Below are 15925 nucleotides of genomic sequence, written 5' to 3' on the forward strand. Positions count from 1 at the left end.
AAGACGCTAGAAACCTAGGGAAGAAATGCTCTCCCTAAGCAGCCCTGCTGGCTTGGAGGCCACCCTCTCGGGTTTTACACCCTCCACCCCTCATTGCCCTGCCAAGCTCAATTCCTAGGTACAAGTAACTCCCTTAGGCCTTGCGTGTAGCTGAGGTTCAGGCACACATCACGGGATGCAGACACTATATTCTTTATGCTTTCGCTGTTGCTGAAGACTGGTTTTTATACAGTTAAGATGCTGATGGGAAGACAAGATGAGCACAAAATAATAAACTGATAAGGCCTCAATTCCAAGATAAAGGTGCGAAAAGGTTTCCGTGACTTCTCTAGTGAAAAGTGGTGAGTTGGGTGGTGTAGACAAGACACCAAATACTTGTGGCCAGTGCCTTGGAGACGTCACCCGCTGCAGGTAATCTCCCCGCAGAGCCTCCGAAGGCGCTCTTGAGCTGTCGGACGGCGACGCTCTAGTCACCCGAGCGTCTCACTCTCTGTGGCGCGCCCACAGCCTACTTGGCCACCATAGAGTTGGGTTGCTCTCGGTGCTGAGTTTGGGTTTGCGGGTGGATAATGACGCCGCTGCCAAAGCTTGCGGTTTTTGATCTGGGTGAGGAACAGCAGGGAGAGTTTCGTACCGCGCTTCCCTTGCCCACTCCTGGCGTTGGCTAAGTGTCTGCGCTCCTCCAAGTTGATCCTTCTCCCTCCTTCCTCTCGCAGATTACACGCTCTGGCCTTTCTGGGTTGATACACACGTAGACCCCCCGTTCCACAAGAGCAGGTGAGACGAGAGGGAGGTAAGGGGCCAGGAGGGACTTTGCGGGAGCTGAGCGTGTGTCACCCTCTCCAGCGATGGAACTGTACGAGATAGGCGGGGCCAGAACATCCGACTGTACCCGGAGGTACCGGCAGTCTTGGAAAGGTTGCAGAGCCTTGGAGTGCCAGTGGCCGCTGCTTCACGGTAAGAAAAGCGACAGTCCTGCTGACGCGTCTCCACGCATGAGGAAATTGCATGTAACTCCCTAGGAACCAAAAGTTAGGTGGTGCAAACGTACAAATATTTCGTTGTTTTTCTATCCTATGCTTTCTGTTTTTTTTTGGTTTTGTTGTTGTGTTGGTTTTTGGTTTTTTTCGAAACAGGGTTTCACGGTAGCTTTGGAGCCTGCCCTGGAACTAAGTCTTGTAGACCTGGGAGACCTCGAACTCACAGAGATCCTCCTGCCTCTGCCTCCCGAGTGCTGGAATTAAAGACGTGCACCACTACTGCCTGGCAGAAAGGTTTTTTGTTTTTAAATTTTTATTGTATGTGCATTGGTGAGTGTGTCAAGTCCCCTGGAACTGTAGTTACAGAGAGTTGTGAGCTGCCATGTGGGTGATGGGAATTGAACCTGGGTCCTCTGGAAGAGCAACCAGTGCTCTTAACTGCTGAGCCATCTCTCCAGCCTGCTTTCTGTTCTTTTAAATGATTAAACATTGGCTCAGAGCCAGCTATTTCAGAATCTCTGGCATTGAATAACAGTGAGCAAATCGGTCCTCCTACCCCCATATATTCTAATTTTACCTGCATCCCTGGCACTTGTGAGAGCCAGCCATGATAAGCTAAGTCTGGGCAGGTCATCCAAAGGAAGTTTCTTTACCTCCAACCATTATCACCTGGGACTCTGGCCGTCAATAAATTTAAATGGAGTCTGGAGTCTCAATAGTTTACCCTGAGACAATGCCTGGCAGGCCAAGATTACCTGACCCCTACCCAAGAACAGACCATTCAAAGGAAATTCCTGGTATTCCAAGCACTGTAGATAGGATCACCTGCCAGCACTTCACCAGGACACCCCTAGACAAATGTCTGCCACTCAGGGGTCCTGAACCTCAGAGACACGTCACCCCCACCTTTACTACTATAAAAACCCAATTCTAATTGAGCTCGGGGCTCTCTGGATATTCCAATACATTGGACATGCAGAGAGACCGAGTGTGCAAACTTGATTAAAATAAAGGCTCTTTGCTTTTACATATGGGATTTGGTCTCCTTTGTTGGCTTTTGTGGGGACCCACGGATTTGGGCATAACAGCACTCTCCTAATGCCACTCATTGGTGTTTGTTTGTTTGTTTTTCTTTTTGTTTTTTCCAGGACAGGTGAGACCGAAGGGGCCAACCAACTCCTGGAGCTCTTTGACCTCGTCAAATATTTTGTTCATCGGGAAATCTATCCAGGTAGCAAAGTCGCACACTTTGAGAGGTAGGCAGATGGCTAACGGTGGGAGCAGGAGGCGGACCCAAGAAGAGGTCAGGTGAACCAGCTTACCAGCCGCGTTGCCCCTGCTCTGTCTTTTACAGGTTGCACCATAAGACTGGAGTTCCTTTCTCCCAGATGGTCTTCTTTGATGACGAGAAGCGGAATATCATAGATGTGGGCAAACTGGGTACTGAGTCACCACTGGGGTGTCGCGGCGTAAATGAACAGCAGACGGAAATTATAATAAAATAACTGGGGCCCGAGTCACGAACTAAAAAACAGCGGGGCAAACAGCAGGGCGTCTGGCAGCGGGCCGGGGACGTGCTGTGATTTTAGAACCCAGGCAAAGGGCTACGAGATTGGGGCGTGTAGCTCTCTCAAACTAAAATTCAAGACTAGGTCCTGAGCCGCTCTGGACGGGGCAAAAAAGCCCGACGTGGGGCTCCAGGTGTCGCGGCGTAAATGAACGGCAGACGGAAATTATAATAAAATATTCAGCTTTAATTAGGGAAAGACTCACAGAACCGAAGTTCCAGCAGAGAACAGGAAAACAGAAGGGGCGGCTGGGAGCACGCCCGCAATCTTTATAAGTAAAAATTATCCTCGGGGGACCCCGCCCCCTGCTAGCAAGGTGATTGGCTGGGTCTCCCCTACACGGGGGGGGGGGGGGGGGGGGGGTGAGGAAGGGGTTCTTAGGAGGACCTAGGAAAGTAAGTGTGGGGTGGATCATGGATGGCAGGTGAGAACTATAACGAGGTGGCTTGAAAGCTGGTAAAATGTAACTTCTTTTTGTTCTAGGTGTTACCTGCATTCACATCCAGAATGGAATGAGTTTGCAAACACTAACTCAAGGATTAGAGACATTCGCAAAGGCCCAGGCTAGATCCTGACGTCCAACCCTGGGGGCTAAGCCTCTTCTGAGGTGTAAAACCGAAATCAAGAAAGCCTTGTTAGGTGCATGTGCAATGTATTAAAAGTGTCCGTGTGTGACAGTCGTGGGTTTACACACAGGGTGGTTCTTTCCATTTTTCTGACGTGGAAACTGGGTTTGATGGCGCTGGAGTGTTAGGACCAGAGTGTGAAAAGATTAGCCTGCATCAGGTTATTCCCTCATGTTGGAACCCATCCCGAGTCCCCTTCTAACGTCTCCCGCTGCTTCACATGAGGGTGCCATGGCGCTGTGCGCATCCTTGTGGGGAGTAGAAGCTGTTACTATTTGGGAATAAGGTTGGGGCTGGCCTTTTTTTGGTAGTAGAGAGTAATGCGGCTGCTTTAAGAGGAGTGAGCCAACCCGAGTGCTTGCCTCTGTCCTGCTGTGGTCTTGGTTGCACCTGTTGGAAGTCATGGCTATGCCCTGGACAGACTAGCCAAGGCCAGTCTCAGATTGTGCTATTTGTCGAGTGATACTGATACGTTCATTGTAGAGAATCACTTATAGCTGAGCAGTTACGGTAATGCCTAGCATATACTGCGTTCCTCACTGGTAGCTAATACTTTTCCTTCACACAATATGCTCCGCACCACTGGACTCCTGAGGGAGGAGAGGAATCTAACTCCCGAAGAAGCAATATAGAAACTAAAAGAGACAGAAGAGCCAGGCGGTGGTGGCGCATGCCTTTAATCCCAGCACTCGGGAGGCAGAGGCAGGTGGATCTCTGGGAGTTCGAGGCCAGCCTGGTCTACAAGAGCTAGTTCCGGGACAGGCACCAAAGCTACAGAGAAACCCTGTCTCGAAAAAACCAAAAAAAAATAAAATAAAAGAGACAGAAGAAATTCTGATTTCTGAAGCAGAAGTTCAACAGGAGCTACACATAGCCAAACTATGGGACCAAGAGTAAGCAAAGTAAGGGGAAAGGGATAGTTGGGGAGGATACAGGGGGGTAAGCAGGTGCTTCTGACCCCGGTGTTCAGGGTGTGGGCTGGATCAGTCACCATGCAGGCTCTATGGAGAAAGAAAAGGTTAGAAGAGAAGCTGGCACAAACTCACAGGACAGTATCCATCCTGGAGGTTCAGCATGCCACCACCAAGGCAGGAGTGCTTTGTACCATGGATCCCGCTGCCCAAGGCTTGAAGAAAGCCTGCCGGAAGTGTGGGGATGGGGAAGAAGCATAAGGGCCCTAGGCACTGGGAAGGGTGGCTTGGGTCAATACTTTGAATTTATTTTTAGGATTGGGGGGGGGACTATGTGCACATGAGTGACAGGTGCCCACGGAGACCAGAAGAGGGTATCGGGTCTCCTGGAGCTGAGTGCAGGTGCCCATGGAGACAAGAAGAGGGTATTGGGTTCCCTGGAGCTGAGTGACAGGTGGGTGCGAGTTTCCAGATGTGGGTGCTGGGAAGCACTGAGTCCCTTGCAAGACTTTCTTTTCTTTTTGGTTTTGTTTTGTGGAAGGGGAGTTGTTTTTGTTTTGTTTGTTTGTTTGTTGAGACAAGGACTGTGTAGCCCTGGCTGTCCTAGAACTTCCTATGTAGCCCAGTCCCACCTCATACTGACATAGATCTGCCTCTGCCTGCCTCTCTGTCTTCTGAGGCGTAGAAGCCCAAGATGTGAGCCTAGTTTCCACCTTGTCTGATGGTCAGAGAGTTTGGAGGTCGCTCAAAATGGTTGACAAGCATAGCTGCACGTCCCAACTCAGGATATGTTCTTAATTCTTTTGACATTAACATAGTTCCATTCAATCCTGACAGACGGTCAGGGGGTACAAACACTTCTTTCTGCTCCTTTTGTAACTATGAGATCACCTGGGGATGGGCAGCCTTCAGCATAGTGATCTGGAGCAGTTTAGCTATCTAGACAACAAAATGCTGATGATTTGATGTCTCAGAGTGATAAAGCGACTGACTGTGTGAGTTATCCTCTGTATCATGTTAATAAAGTCTTTTGTTTCCTTCTACCCCCCCCCATTTATGTTTGGTATAAAAATTGGAAATAAACATGGGTGATTTCCGGATTTTAGTAATCACTGGAACACTCTCCCTGTACTGTTCTATGGTTTCTGTCTTATTTTTATGCATCTTCATAGTCTCTATTTATATTTCTAAAATTCTCGTGCTGCTACCCTGGTAAGAGGTGATTTTGTCAAGGCCAGTCCTCACCTCTGAGGGTTTTGGCTTTTTTTAATATTTATTTGTGTATGTGTGTATGTTGGTGCGTGTTTATGCAGTGGGGGGGGGGTGTCCACAGAAACCAGAGGAAGGTATTGGATCCCTTGGAGCTGGAGTTAACAGACAGTTGAAAGCTGCCTCATGTGGGTGCTGGGAATCAAGCTTGTGTCCTCTTAACCGAGCCTTCTCTCTAGTCCTTACTTTGGATTTCTAAAGCTTCTCAGACAGAACGTGCATCATGTTTTTGATAATTAGACTACCTCCTTGCTTTCTTCACGCTGGCCAGGGCATCCTGAGCAAGAAAAACTCGATCCTTTTAAAGCTTCATAAAATCCAGTGTGAGCCATATGATGGAAAACCTTCATTTGTGTGAGACGAGAAAGCCAATGGTGGCTAGAGGCTTGGGGCGACTTGGAGGGAGGGTGCCTCCCTGATTCCTGGGCAGTGTGTCTTGTTCTTAGTGACACTGACAAGGTAGAACTGCTGGCTGACATCACAGAACAACAGGAGCTGGCCCAGCAAGTATCAGATGCCATTCCTCACCCTAGGGTTTTAGAGATGGTATGGATGAGGTGACCAGGGTGAGGGGTCAGAGAATATCGGAAAAAGCACTGGACTGCTTAGAAGGAAACTCAAGAGAGACTCTTAGAACAACTTTAGGAGGGAAACTCAAAAGTGAGTCTTTGGGGACTGGTTGTTTTCTTTGTCTTGACCAATCTTGTCATCCTGTGTCCGGGATGAATTGCTGCAAGATCTGGAGGAGCTGGAGCAAGAGGAATTAACTCAGAAGTTGTTAACTGTGGGCAACAAGGAGGAAGAACCCCCAGTCGGATTGTCAGGTGTACCTTACACACATCTGCTTGCAGGGCCAGGTACCCAGAACTCTTTGTTAAAGACTTAAGAGGGTGAAAGATAGGAGAGGTAAGGTTATTGCATTATCATTACTGTCTGTATTATCTGCTTCGTCAAGCTGCTGCTAAGTTATACAGACTGCTGACTGCATTACAGCATCTGACTGAAAGGGAGTGGGGACGGAAGCCCAGAATCCAGCCTGTGCACCCCTCAGCAAGTTGTGCATCCTCATTTAGGGGTGCAAATACAAGTGATAGGCCTGTTTGTTTTCCCCCTTGGTACTGGGGTGCTGTGGGAATGAGCATCAGGCATAAGGAGCACATCTTTAGGTTTGGGGGTTCATCTGTCTGTCTGCTAGAGAGAGACAATTCAGCAGACTCTATGTAGGTGTCAGAGCAGGAGTTGGCTGGAGGGGTTTTCATTTGTTTGTTTTTTTTTTTTTTTTTTTTTTTTTTTTTTGGTTTTTCGAGACAGGGTTTCTCTGTGGCTTTGGAGCCTGTCCTGGAACTAGCTCTGTAGACCAGGCTGGTCTCGAACTCACAGAGATCCGCCTGCCTCTGCCTCCCGAGTGCTGGGATTAAAGGCGTGCGCCACCATCGCCCGGCGATTTGTTTGTTTTTTGAGACAGGATTTCTCTGTGTAACAGTCCTGGCTATTCTGGAACTCACTTTGCAGACCAGGCTGGCCTCGAACTTACTGAGATCCGCCTGCCTCTGCCTCCCAAGTGCTGGGATTAAAGGCGTGCATCACCACCGCCTGGCCATGGCTGGAGGTTTTAAGGCTTTAATACTTCTCTTTTCTGGGTTTTCTCCCCCCAAAGCTTCCAGAAAAAATGAAGACAAAGAAGCACTGAAGCAGTTGGCAGGCTGGATGTCTTAAGAGTCTGTCTTCTGCCACTGTCCCTAAGTGCAAACTCAGAGCTAAGGGAGCATAGCTTTGGAATTCCCTGCTGCAGAGGAAGTGTGGCTGTCTGAGAAGGGCCCATTGTTCTCCCTTCTTTGGCTGAACTTTGAAGAAGGATCTTGCTGCAGGAAGAACCCCTGAACTCCTTCCTTTTTGGTTAGACTGATTTTTGTCTCCAGCAAAACTGGATAGGTGGATACCTAGTGTCTGTATGTCTTGTCTACTCTTAAGGTTCTTCCTCCTGGTTCTCTGAGCCTTGTTTTAAGTAGTAAAACCTAATAAGGAATGAAGGGGAGCTGGGGAAACAAATGGCCATTTCCAGTATTTCAGACTATGTTCTGGGCAATTTTATCTTTCAATTTGTTTATCATGGCGTTGCCTAAGGTTATGAAATTGCCATCAACACCAGGTGTGGGGCCCATGCTTTTAACCTCAGCACCCAAGGAGGCAATGGCAGACAGATCTCTCTGAGTTCAGACCAGCCAGGGTATGCCCTGTGTATCAATCAATTAATCAATCAATCAATCAATAAGTGGGAAGAGGGGGAAATTATCTTAGAAACCTGTTGATAGCCAGACACGGTGGGACAAGCCTGTAATCCACAGCACTAGGCTGTGGCTAGTCTGAGCTACAGAGGGAGTTCTAGGACACATGAAGGAGGAAAGAAGGGGAGGAGGGGAGAGAAGAGAGGAAATGAGATTATGAGGAGCCAATCTGAGTCTTTCCCGTTGCCTTGGCTTAGTCATGCGTCTAACAAGATAGCCCACTGTCTTCTGCAGGGGCGAGTGGCTTTCCTTTGTCCAGAACTCACAGTCCACAAGGCTTGGTTTGACCTCTGTGACTTCAGTGTCTAGGAGCCCTGGGTCCCTGGCCTTCTCTCCGTACTTGATAAAGTGATCCCAGAGGAAGAGGGCGCCGAGACACTAAGTAAGCCCTTATGCTTTTCTGTGGCACGTCAGCAGGCAGCACAAGAATCTAGAAACAGGCCTGTCCTTTCCTTGTTAGCTTCTCTGCAATTGAAACTTTCACCCAAGTTGGGAGCAAACACAAACCCGAAAGAACAGAGCTATAGCTTTTGGTTGTAAATGGGCAGAGCCAGAGTCAAACAGAGCAATAAAGGCTTTTCCCTCCTTGTCCCATCTGCTGCTGGAACATTAGAGAACAAAAATGTGAAATTGGAGCCAGAAGCTTAGCTGACATTGCAAAGTTTCCCCAAGTCAATTCCACTCACTTTCCATGTGTCAAGGGCATGGGTTCCAGGCTTTGGGCAGAAATTCACCCTCGGTATGTCCTCCGCTAAGACTGTTGAGGAAGGAATGCCTTTGACCCTTCATGATGAAACTAATTAGATTTATTTTTATATAAAAGATTTCCCCCCAAGACCCTCCAGCTTTTCTCCTCAGCCCCCACCTCAGCCCTTTTCAAGCTGTGATTTCCAAGGATTGGTGGCGATTAGTGTTGCTGACGTGCTGAGACATCGCCTCGAGCAGCTTGATCTCATTCGTGGGTTGCTCAGACTGGAACTTGAGCATCCAGGGGTCCTTGAGGACATCCAGGATGGTGGCACGCTTGGTAGCTTGGCGTAGCATCTGGAAGATCAGGTTCTAGGGCAGGGGAGAGAGAGGGCTTGACTGAGCGTGCCCCCCTTTGGGCCAGACAGGCAGTGAGCCGCTGGGCCTAAGAAAGAAGCAGGAGAGCCCATCACCCTACCCTGGTAAAAGGGGCTGGGGCCCTTGTTTATGGTGGAGCCCTGCAAGAAAAGAGAAGCGCTCCTTGCATCTCTTCTGCCCTATAGCGATCAACGCTGAAACCTACTTATCAAGCACATTTTTTTTTTAGATTTATTTATTTATTATGTATACAACATACGCCTTGATGTATGCCCGCACACCAGAGGAGGGCACCAGACCTCAGTACAGATGGTTGTGAGCCACCATGTGGTTGCTGGGAATTGAACTCAGGACCTCTAGAAGTGCAGCCAGTGTTCTTAACCTCTGAGCCATCTCTCCAGCCCCCTTATCAAGCGTATTTAAGATTTGAAGTTCAGTGGTTGGCCCTCTTAAGTCCTCCCCACCATTTTTAGTAGGAACTAGAGATAGCTCTAGCATGAGAAAAGCACCCCTCTCCTGCCACCCCAGGGTAGGGGGAGTTGGGAAGTCTAAACTTGGTATTTACTTCCCCTCCCCATGGACCATCCTTAAGGCCTCAGCCCTCCTGGGGGAGCCAGCACCTTGCACTCCTGGGAGATGTTGATGTTAGATGGGAATGTGACCTCCTTCTGGGTCTCTCTCAGCAGCTTCTTGAGATTGGTGTCATCAAAGGGCAGGTGTGCGACCACTAAAGTGTAGAGGATGACGCCCATGCTCCAGGTGTCGGACAGAAAAGGGTTGTAGGGCAAGCCCAGCAAGATCTCCGGGCAGGCATAAGCAAAGCTGCCACAGTAGGTCTGGCTGAGGTGGGAAAGGTCGTTCATTTGGCGGTAAGAAGGGCTACTACGCACAGGCTGGCTAGAAGGCACCATCTTGGCGAAGCCAAAGTCCGATATCTTCACATTCTCCCGCTTGTCCAGCAACAGGTTCTCCAACTTTAAGTCCCTACCAGCAGCAGAAAGGCTGGGGGTCAGGCTGGGGAGAGGGCTGAGTGTTAGACCGGGAGCTGAAAGGAAAGGGGCCAGAGACTAGAGATGAGGACAGGAGAAGTGGGAGAGGGATGTTTATGAGAAGTAAAGAGGGGCCAGGCAGTAGTGATGCATGCCTTTAATCCCAGCACTCAGGAGGCAGAGGCAGGCGGATCTCTGAGTTTGAGACCAGCCTGGTCTACAGAGTGAGTTCCAGGACAGCAAGGGCTACACAGAGAAATCCCATCTCAAAAAAAAAAAAAAAAAAAAAAAAAAAAAAAAGGCTGCAGAGCCATGGAGTTGTGAACTGTGAACAGAGCCCAAAAGGGAGAGAGGACGGTACCATGGTACCTGAGGACCACTAGTTCACCACTGTGTATAAACTGTTCTCACACAGTGGATACAAGTGTCCTCGACCAGATGATTACAATAGGGTGACCATATGGACCTAGATATCAAGAGAAGTCAAGAAAAAAGGACAGAAAATTGGCAATATGCATAAAACCCTCTTGAGAGCCCAAGCCCAGGCCAGTGACTATGCTCACCGGTGCACGATGCCCTTGCTGTGCAGGTAAGCGATGCCCAAGGCCATCTGGGAGAACCACTTGCCAGCAAGGGTCTCAGAGCAGGCCCCATATCGTTGGATCCATTCGAGGACATCACCACCCTGAGCCAGCTCTAAAATGATGTATACTCGGGATGTGGTCTCAATGGCCTGATAGAAGTTGATGAGGTACTTGTGCCGTAGGACTTTCATTACCTGATCCCAAAAGAGGGAACCGTCAAACCTGGCAAATCTGGCTGTGCTGGCCTTCCTCTACTCTCCCATTGCTACTTACAACTTTGCAACAGAATCAGCTGGTGTCCAGGTAAATTCCACTTTGCATTTTAACTTGGGGGGATGGATAGTGGGCTGATGTTTGTACATAAGGAAGAGTGTATGTATGTGTATATATGTTACAGGATTCCCCTACCTCAGACTTTCGGTTCCACCCCTTTTCTATAGTTATACCCCTAAGATACCTCAAGCAGCTTATGAATGAGCCCCAGTTCCCTCTTTCAGCTCCCTTTCTGACCTGTATCTCACGCGGTAGGAACTTGTTAAGATAGTCATCAGAGGCCTTCTTCTTTGAGATGATCTTGACAGCCACCATGACCTTCTGCTTTGTGTAGTAAGCCTCATAGACTGTTCCATAGGAGCCATGGCCAATGACCTTGCCCACCTCATAACCATACTCTTCCATGATAGAGCGATAGGCTGGGGTAACTGATGTTATTTCTGAGGTGTCTCCCTTCCCCATGATGCTAGACTTGCGCAAGTGGGGAGCTTTGCTACTGAGAAGCCACCTTGAGCCACCAAAGGGAGGGTACCCAAGTGAAGGTAGTCTCCTTAATATTAACCTAGTCACACAAGTCTGGGATCCTGGGCTTGGCCCTTCACTAAGAACTTGGAAGGGGAAAGAAAGGAACATTCTTTTTGTCTTGACTAGCTGTTGTTACTTCCATGTCTTAGTTACAGAACTTCCAAGGTCCCAAGTTCCAAACCCCTTTTATTCATCATTGGCCACAAAGCTTGAAATGAAGTGCAGTTTAGAACACATGCATTAGAAAGAGCACTTTACCCAGTCTGGTGAGTACCCCTGATATAGGAGGGTCATTTGTCTATGTGTTACTTTCATTGGTTAATAAAGAGACTGCCTTGGCCTTTTGATAGGGCAGAAAATTAGGTGGGCAGAGTAAACAAAACAGGATGCTGGATAGAAGGCAGTGAGGCAGTCGCGATGAAGCTTCGGCCCAAGATGGATGTAGGTTAGAATCTTCCTGGTAGGCCACCACCCTCATGGTGCTACACACATTAATAGAAATGGGTTAACCAAGATGTGAGAGTTAGCCAGTAAGAGGCTAGAGCGAATGGGTCAGGCAGTGTTTAAATGAATACAATTTGTTGTTGTTATTTCCGGGGCTAAGCTAGCCATGCGGGAGCCGGGCGGGATAAAAAGCAGGTCTGCTCACCTCCTCTCTACATACCCCCTATTTTCCCTTATCTATCCTTTACTATCCACCAGGTGCTGGATAATATGCAGAAGAAACCAGGGTAAACTAATGAACAAGGCCAGTAGAGTACCTACGCTTCTAGACTTTGCAGCCCAGCATGAGAAACGTGTGTATACAGGACTGCACGGTACTGACGCATATTCTAAGATCCTGACCTGCAGTCTTGCTTTCCACACTCTGGAATATTCTTGTTTTCGTCCCATCCTTCAGTCGGTCTCCCCTGGAGCTTCAGCATGTCCACCTTTCAGTTTGTTTTCATTGTGATTAAACCCAGGGCCTTTTGTATGCGAGGCCAGCACTCTACCACCAACCCACAATCCCCAACCCCTCCACCTATTTATCCGTAATCGCATCCCCAAAATTCTGTCACAAGCCTGATTCTCTCAGACCTTCACATGTTCTGCTATGGCTCTCAGACTCCCAGGTTCCAGTTTTCACACTTACGCTGACGGCTCCTTGTGTCAGCTTCACCCCAGACACTTATTGGAGTTCAAGATCGTGTCTGTTTGCTCACTAAATATCACAGGAACATGTCTTCTCTCTGTACCTCAAACTTGTGAGGGTCCATACGCCCCAATGTAGAAACTATTTTTCCCTAACTGGACCGGTACGGAGGCGCAAGAAATAATGAGACACAGTTCACACAGTCATAACTGAAGGGCATCTCAGGCTTCATCCATTCTGAAGATCTACCCGCGTTTATTACACAAAACACCTTTTATCCCCCAGGTAAACCAAGATGGATACTCATCAATATTCTTTTTCCAGGGGACGCGGGACTACCAAAACACCTGCAACTTAAGTCACTAGCTGTGGAAACAACATCTTTCCCCAGGCGATCTACATTTTAACAAAGGAGAAGGAGCCATACATCCTGGCCTTTGTCAGGTGGCTAGCTTGTTTGGCAGGATTGCAGCTGCCTTGGAAATTAAGCGTGGCCAGAGAGCGTGTCTGCAAATATTTTGTATGAAATATGGGCCCACACAAACTCATATCCAAAACTGACCTACTTCCTTCTCTCAGACTTCCATGTTGTCCTGAAGGTAGACATCAAATGTCTGCCTTGGTGTCTACGTTCTGTCTCTTCCACCTCAATTTCTCATTCTTTTTTTTTTTTTAAAGATTTATTTATTTATTATATATACATTGTTTTGTCTGCATATGTGCCTGCAGGCCAGAAGAGGGCACCAGATCTCATTACAGATGGCTGTGAGCCACCATGTGGTTGCTGGGAATTGAACTTGGGACCTCTGGAAGAGCAGTCAGTACTCTTAACCTCTGAGCCAGCATCATTCCAGCCCCTCAATTTCTCATTCTTTTTTTTTTTTTTTTTTTTTGGTTTTTCGAAACAGGGTTTCTCTGTGGCTTTGGAGCCTGTCCTGGAACTAGCTCTGTAGACCAGGCTGGTCTCGAACTCACAGAGATCCACCTGCCTCTGCCTCCCGAGTGCTGGGATTAAAGGCGTGCGCCACCATCGCCCGGCTTCAATTTCTCATTCTTAATGCACTTGAAGGGTCTAGAGAGACGGCTCAGGAGTTAAGATCATTTGCTGTGCAAACATGAAGACTGGAATTCATTCAGCACCTACAAAAAAATCCAGGCACTAGGTGGATCTCTGTGAATTCAAGGCCAGCCTGGTCTACAGAGCAAGTTACAGGACAGCCAGAGCTACACAGAGAAACCCTGTCTTGAAAAAAAAAATCAAACAAACAAACAAAGCTAGGATCAGTCCCAGCACTGAATAAGGTGGGCACAAGAGGATCACTGCTGACTTCCAGCCTACTCCAAAAAGGCAAGCTTCAGATTCATTAAGATCCTGCCTCAAAGGAACAATGCAGAGAGTGATAGACATCTGGTGTCTTCCTTTGGTCTCCATATGAATATAGGTGCACATTCCTGTACACCAAGTTACCCACTGCCATTCCTGCTTAGCATTAACCCTCTATTAACCAGTCTCTTGCAAGCCTGTTGATCCCCTCTAGTTCAAACATTCATGTATGGACACCTGTGCCCATGCATGCTGAGGCCAGAGGACACTGGTGTCTTCCTGTTACTCTTCCGGAAACTTGACATTTTGCCTAGAGTGGCTGGCCACTCTCTGGACCCACTATCACTACGTCTGGGGTTACAAAGCTGATGCAGCTGTGCTTTTTACTTTTTGCATAGCTACTGGTGTTTCGAACTCAGGTCTTCATGCATCTGATTAAAAATAAACAAACAAACAGGGTTTCTCTGTGTAGCCCTGGCTGTCCTGGAACTCACTTTGTAGACCAGGCTGGCCTCAAACTCATAGATCTGCCTGCCTCTGGCTCCTGGGTGCTGGGATGAATGGCATTTGTCTCCACTGCTTGGCTCTGACTTTTATCCCTATTTAAGACATTTTTTTTTTAAAGATTTATTTATTGATTATGTATACAACATTCTGCCTCCATGTATGCCCACACGCCAGAGGAGGGCGCCAGATGGTTGTGAGCCACCATGTGGTTGCTGGGAATTGAACTCAGGACCTCTGGAAGAGCAGCAGCCAGTGCTCTTAACCTCTGAGCCATCTCTCCAGCCCCCTTTTTTGTTCTTTTAATATGGGGCCTAGGGTCTCAATATATGTCCTAGGCTGGCCTCAAAATTGAAATCCTCCTACTTCTTGAATTCTGAGTTATAGTTATGTGCTTTTTTTTAAAAGAATGTTTTTTTTTAATGATTCTTTGAGAATTTTACATCATGGACCCCAATCCCATTTATTTACCAGTCTTTCCATATCCGCCCCCCTCCCTTGTAAATCCCCCCAAGGAAAATAAAAATTTTTAAAAAAAAGCATCTCACTGACCTCTCTGGGCACACCCTGCACCCCAACAGCCACAGCCTTCTCTCACATAGCAGCTGTCGTGTCTCTAGCTCCGCCGGGTACCACTCCTCTGCCTCTCATTTTTCCATCACATATTAGTTAGTTGTGGTGGTTGTAGTGGCCTTGGATGCTGCGGTGTCACCCAGGATACCCTTCAGCCCAAACATCTTTAGTTACAAATGTTCATTGCAATGAGTTGTTGGTCTGGTTCAAGGTCTCTGGCTTCTGCTACACCATCAATACTGGACCCTCACCAAGACTCCTCTTAGTTATTCTGCTGTTGCCTAGAGTCATGGAGATCCTACAGCTATGGTTCTACAGGTCCAGCCTCTACGCCAGCTCCAGCAGCTCAAAGATGGAATAGATATTGGGGTAGGCCAACTCAAAGCCTGGGGGGGTAGATGAGCTGGTTGCCCCCAGCCCTCCTGGACCCATGCCACTGGTGCCAGGTCTTCCTCACTGCCCAGGTGAGAGGCAGGGCCAGCTCAGCAAGGCCCTGGGATGGTAACATAGGCCTTGTTACATCAACATCAACACAGGCTGCAGCAGGGCCACAGACTCAGATATGGCCCTCAGTGGCAACACAGGCCCAGACGTCACTGTGGATATGGGAATGCAGGCCTTCCATACATATCAGGCTGTTTCTCACACCTCTGGCCTCCAGCTCTGCCCCTTTTCCTAGTGCCCAAGCCGCTGTGCCTCTCTCTCTCCCATCTCTCCACCTCATAGTCACTGTAGTGGTGCTCAGCATCCACATGGTGGCTCACAACTGTCTGTAACCCAGCTCCAGATCCATTGTCTTTTGTTTGGATTCTCTCTCTCTCTCTCTCTCTCTCTCTCTCTCTCTCTCTCTCTCTCTCTCTCTCTCTCTCTCTCTCTCTTTTCCCAGAAAGGGTATCACTATGTATCCCAGGCTGGCTTTGAATTCTAAATTTCAGTTTCTGCCTCAGTGAGTACCTAAGTGCCATGGGTTGAATCTATAGTCTCTCACATGTCAGGGAAATAAATGAAACTATGAGCTATATATCAGCATCTTTTCTCTTATTCTTTTTTGGCAGTTTCACTAAGTTCACCAGGCAGGCACCAAACTTGCAATAAGAGAATTGTCTTGGCCTTTGCAGCAGTGAGGATTCCAGGCCTGTGCCACCAGGTCCAGTACCAGGCCAGTTTAGCACACGTGCACACAATGCTCCAGGCAAAGAGAAATACTACTCCATTTTCTTTCTCCTTCCTTTCTTCTGTTTTGCCTTCTTTCTTTCTTCCTTTTGTTCTTTCTTTCTCTCTCTTTTTGGCAACTTCCTGCTTTTCTTTCAGAAC

General features: G+C 48.1%; 3 protein-coding genes across 3 annotated transcripts; 2 read left to right on the top strand and 1 right to left on the bottom strand.

Moving 5' to 3' along the window:
* Positions 1-488: 488 nt before the first annotated feature.
* On the top strand, positions 489-3228 carry Mdp1 (magnesium dependent phosphatase 1). Its single transcript, XM_057786849.1, has 6 exons — positions 489-606; positions 717-777; positions 847-957; positions 2129-2236; positions 2335-2420; positions 3032-3228. Exons 1-6 carry the CDS (start codon positions 570-572, stop codon positions 3121-3123), a joined length of 495 nt encoding a protein of 164 aa, XP_057642832.1. The 5' UTR covers positions 489-569; the 3' UTR covers positions 3124-3228.
* Positions 3229-3368: 140 nt separating this feature from the next.
* Positions 3369-6240, top strand: Chmp4a (charged multivesicular body protein 4A). The gene is given in 7 exon segments (XM_057785838.1): positions 3369-3837; positions 3995-4052; positions 4054-4076; positions 4162-4321; positions 5801-5883; positions 5886-5910; positions 6075-6240. Coding segments are annotated over 7 exon segments (609 nt in total). The 5' UTR covers positions 3369-3743.
* A 2275-nt stretch (positions 6241-8515) lies between these two features.
* Positions 8516-11012, bottom strand: Tssk4 (testis specific serine kinase 4). The gene is made up of 4 exons (XM_057785839.1): positions 10788-11012; positions 10257-10471; positions 9325-9688; positions 8516-8698 (listed from the first exon to the last, which is right to left on the bottom strand). The coding sequence occupies exons 1-4, from the start codon at positions 11010-11012 to the stop codon at positions 8516-8518; spliced, it is 987 nt and encodes a 328-aa protein (XP_057641822.1).
* Positions 11013-15925: the final 4913 nt, after the last annotated feature.

Source organism: Chionomys nivalis, chromosome 12, assembly GCF_950005125.1.
Source record: "Chionomys nivalis chromosome 12, mChiNiv1.1, whole genome shotgun sequence".
Classification (NCBI taxonomy): domain Eukaryota; kingdom Metazoa; phylum Chordata; class Mammalia; order Rodentia; family Cricetidae; genus Chionomys; species Chionomys nivalis.

Bases quoted from the DNA above. Each gene is read 5' to 3' on its own strand.
- Tssk4 (XM_057785839.1), bottom strand. From the start codon at position 11,012: ATGGGGAAGGGAGACACCTCAGAAATAACATCAGTTACCCCAGCCTAT. The intron at 10,472-10,787 runs GTCAGAAAGGGA...TTTTGGGATCAG, and splicing joins TCCTACCGCGTGAGATACAG to GTAATGAAAGTCCTACGGCA. The intron at 8,699-9,324 runs GTGCTGGCTCCC...CCCCTGCCCTAG, and splicing joins ACATCTCCCAGGAGTGCAAG to AACCTGATCTTCCAGATGCT.
- Mdp1 (XM_057786849.1), top strand. From the start codon at position 570: ATGACGCCGCTGCCAAAGCTTGCGGTTTTTGATCTGG. The intron at 778-846 runs GTGAGACGAGAG...CACCCTCTCCAG, and splicing joins CCCCCGTTCCACAAGAGCAG to CGATGGAACTGTACGAGATA. The intron at 2,421-3,031 runs GTACTGAGTCAC...TTTTTGTTCTAG, and splicing joins CATAGATGTGGGCAAACTGG to GTGTTACCTGCATTCACATC.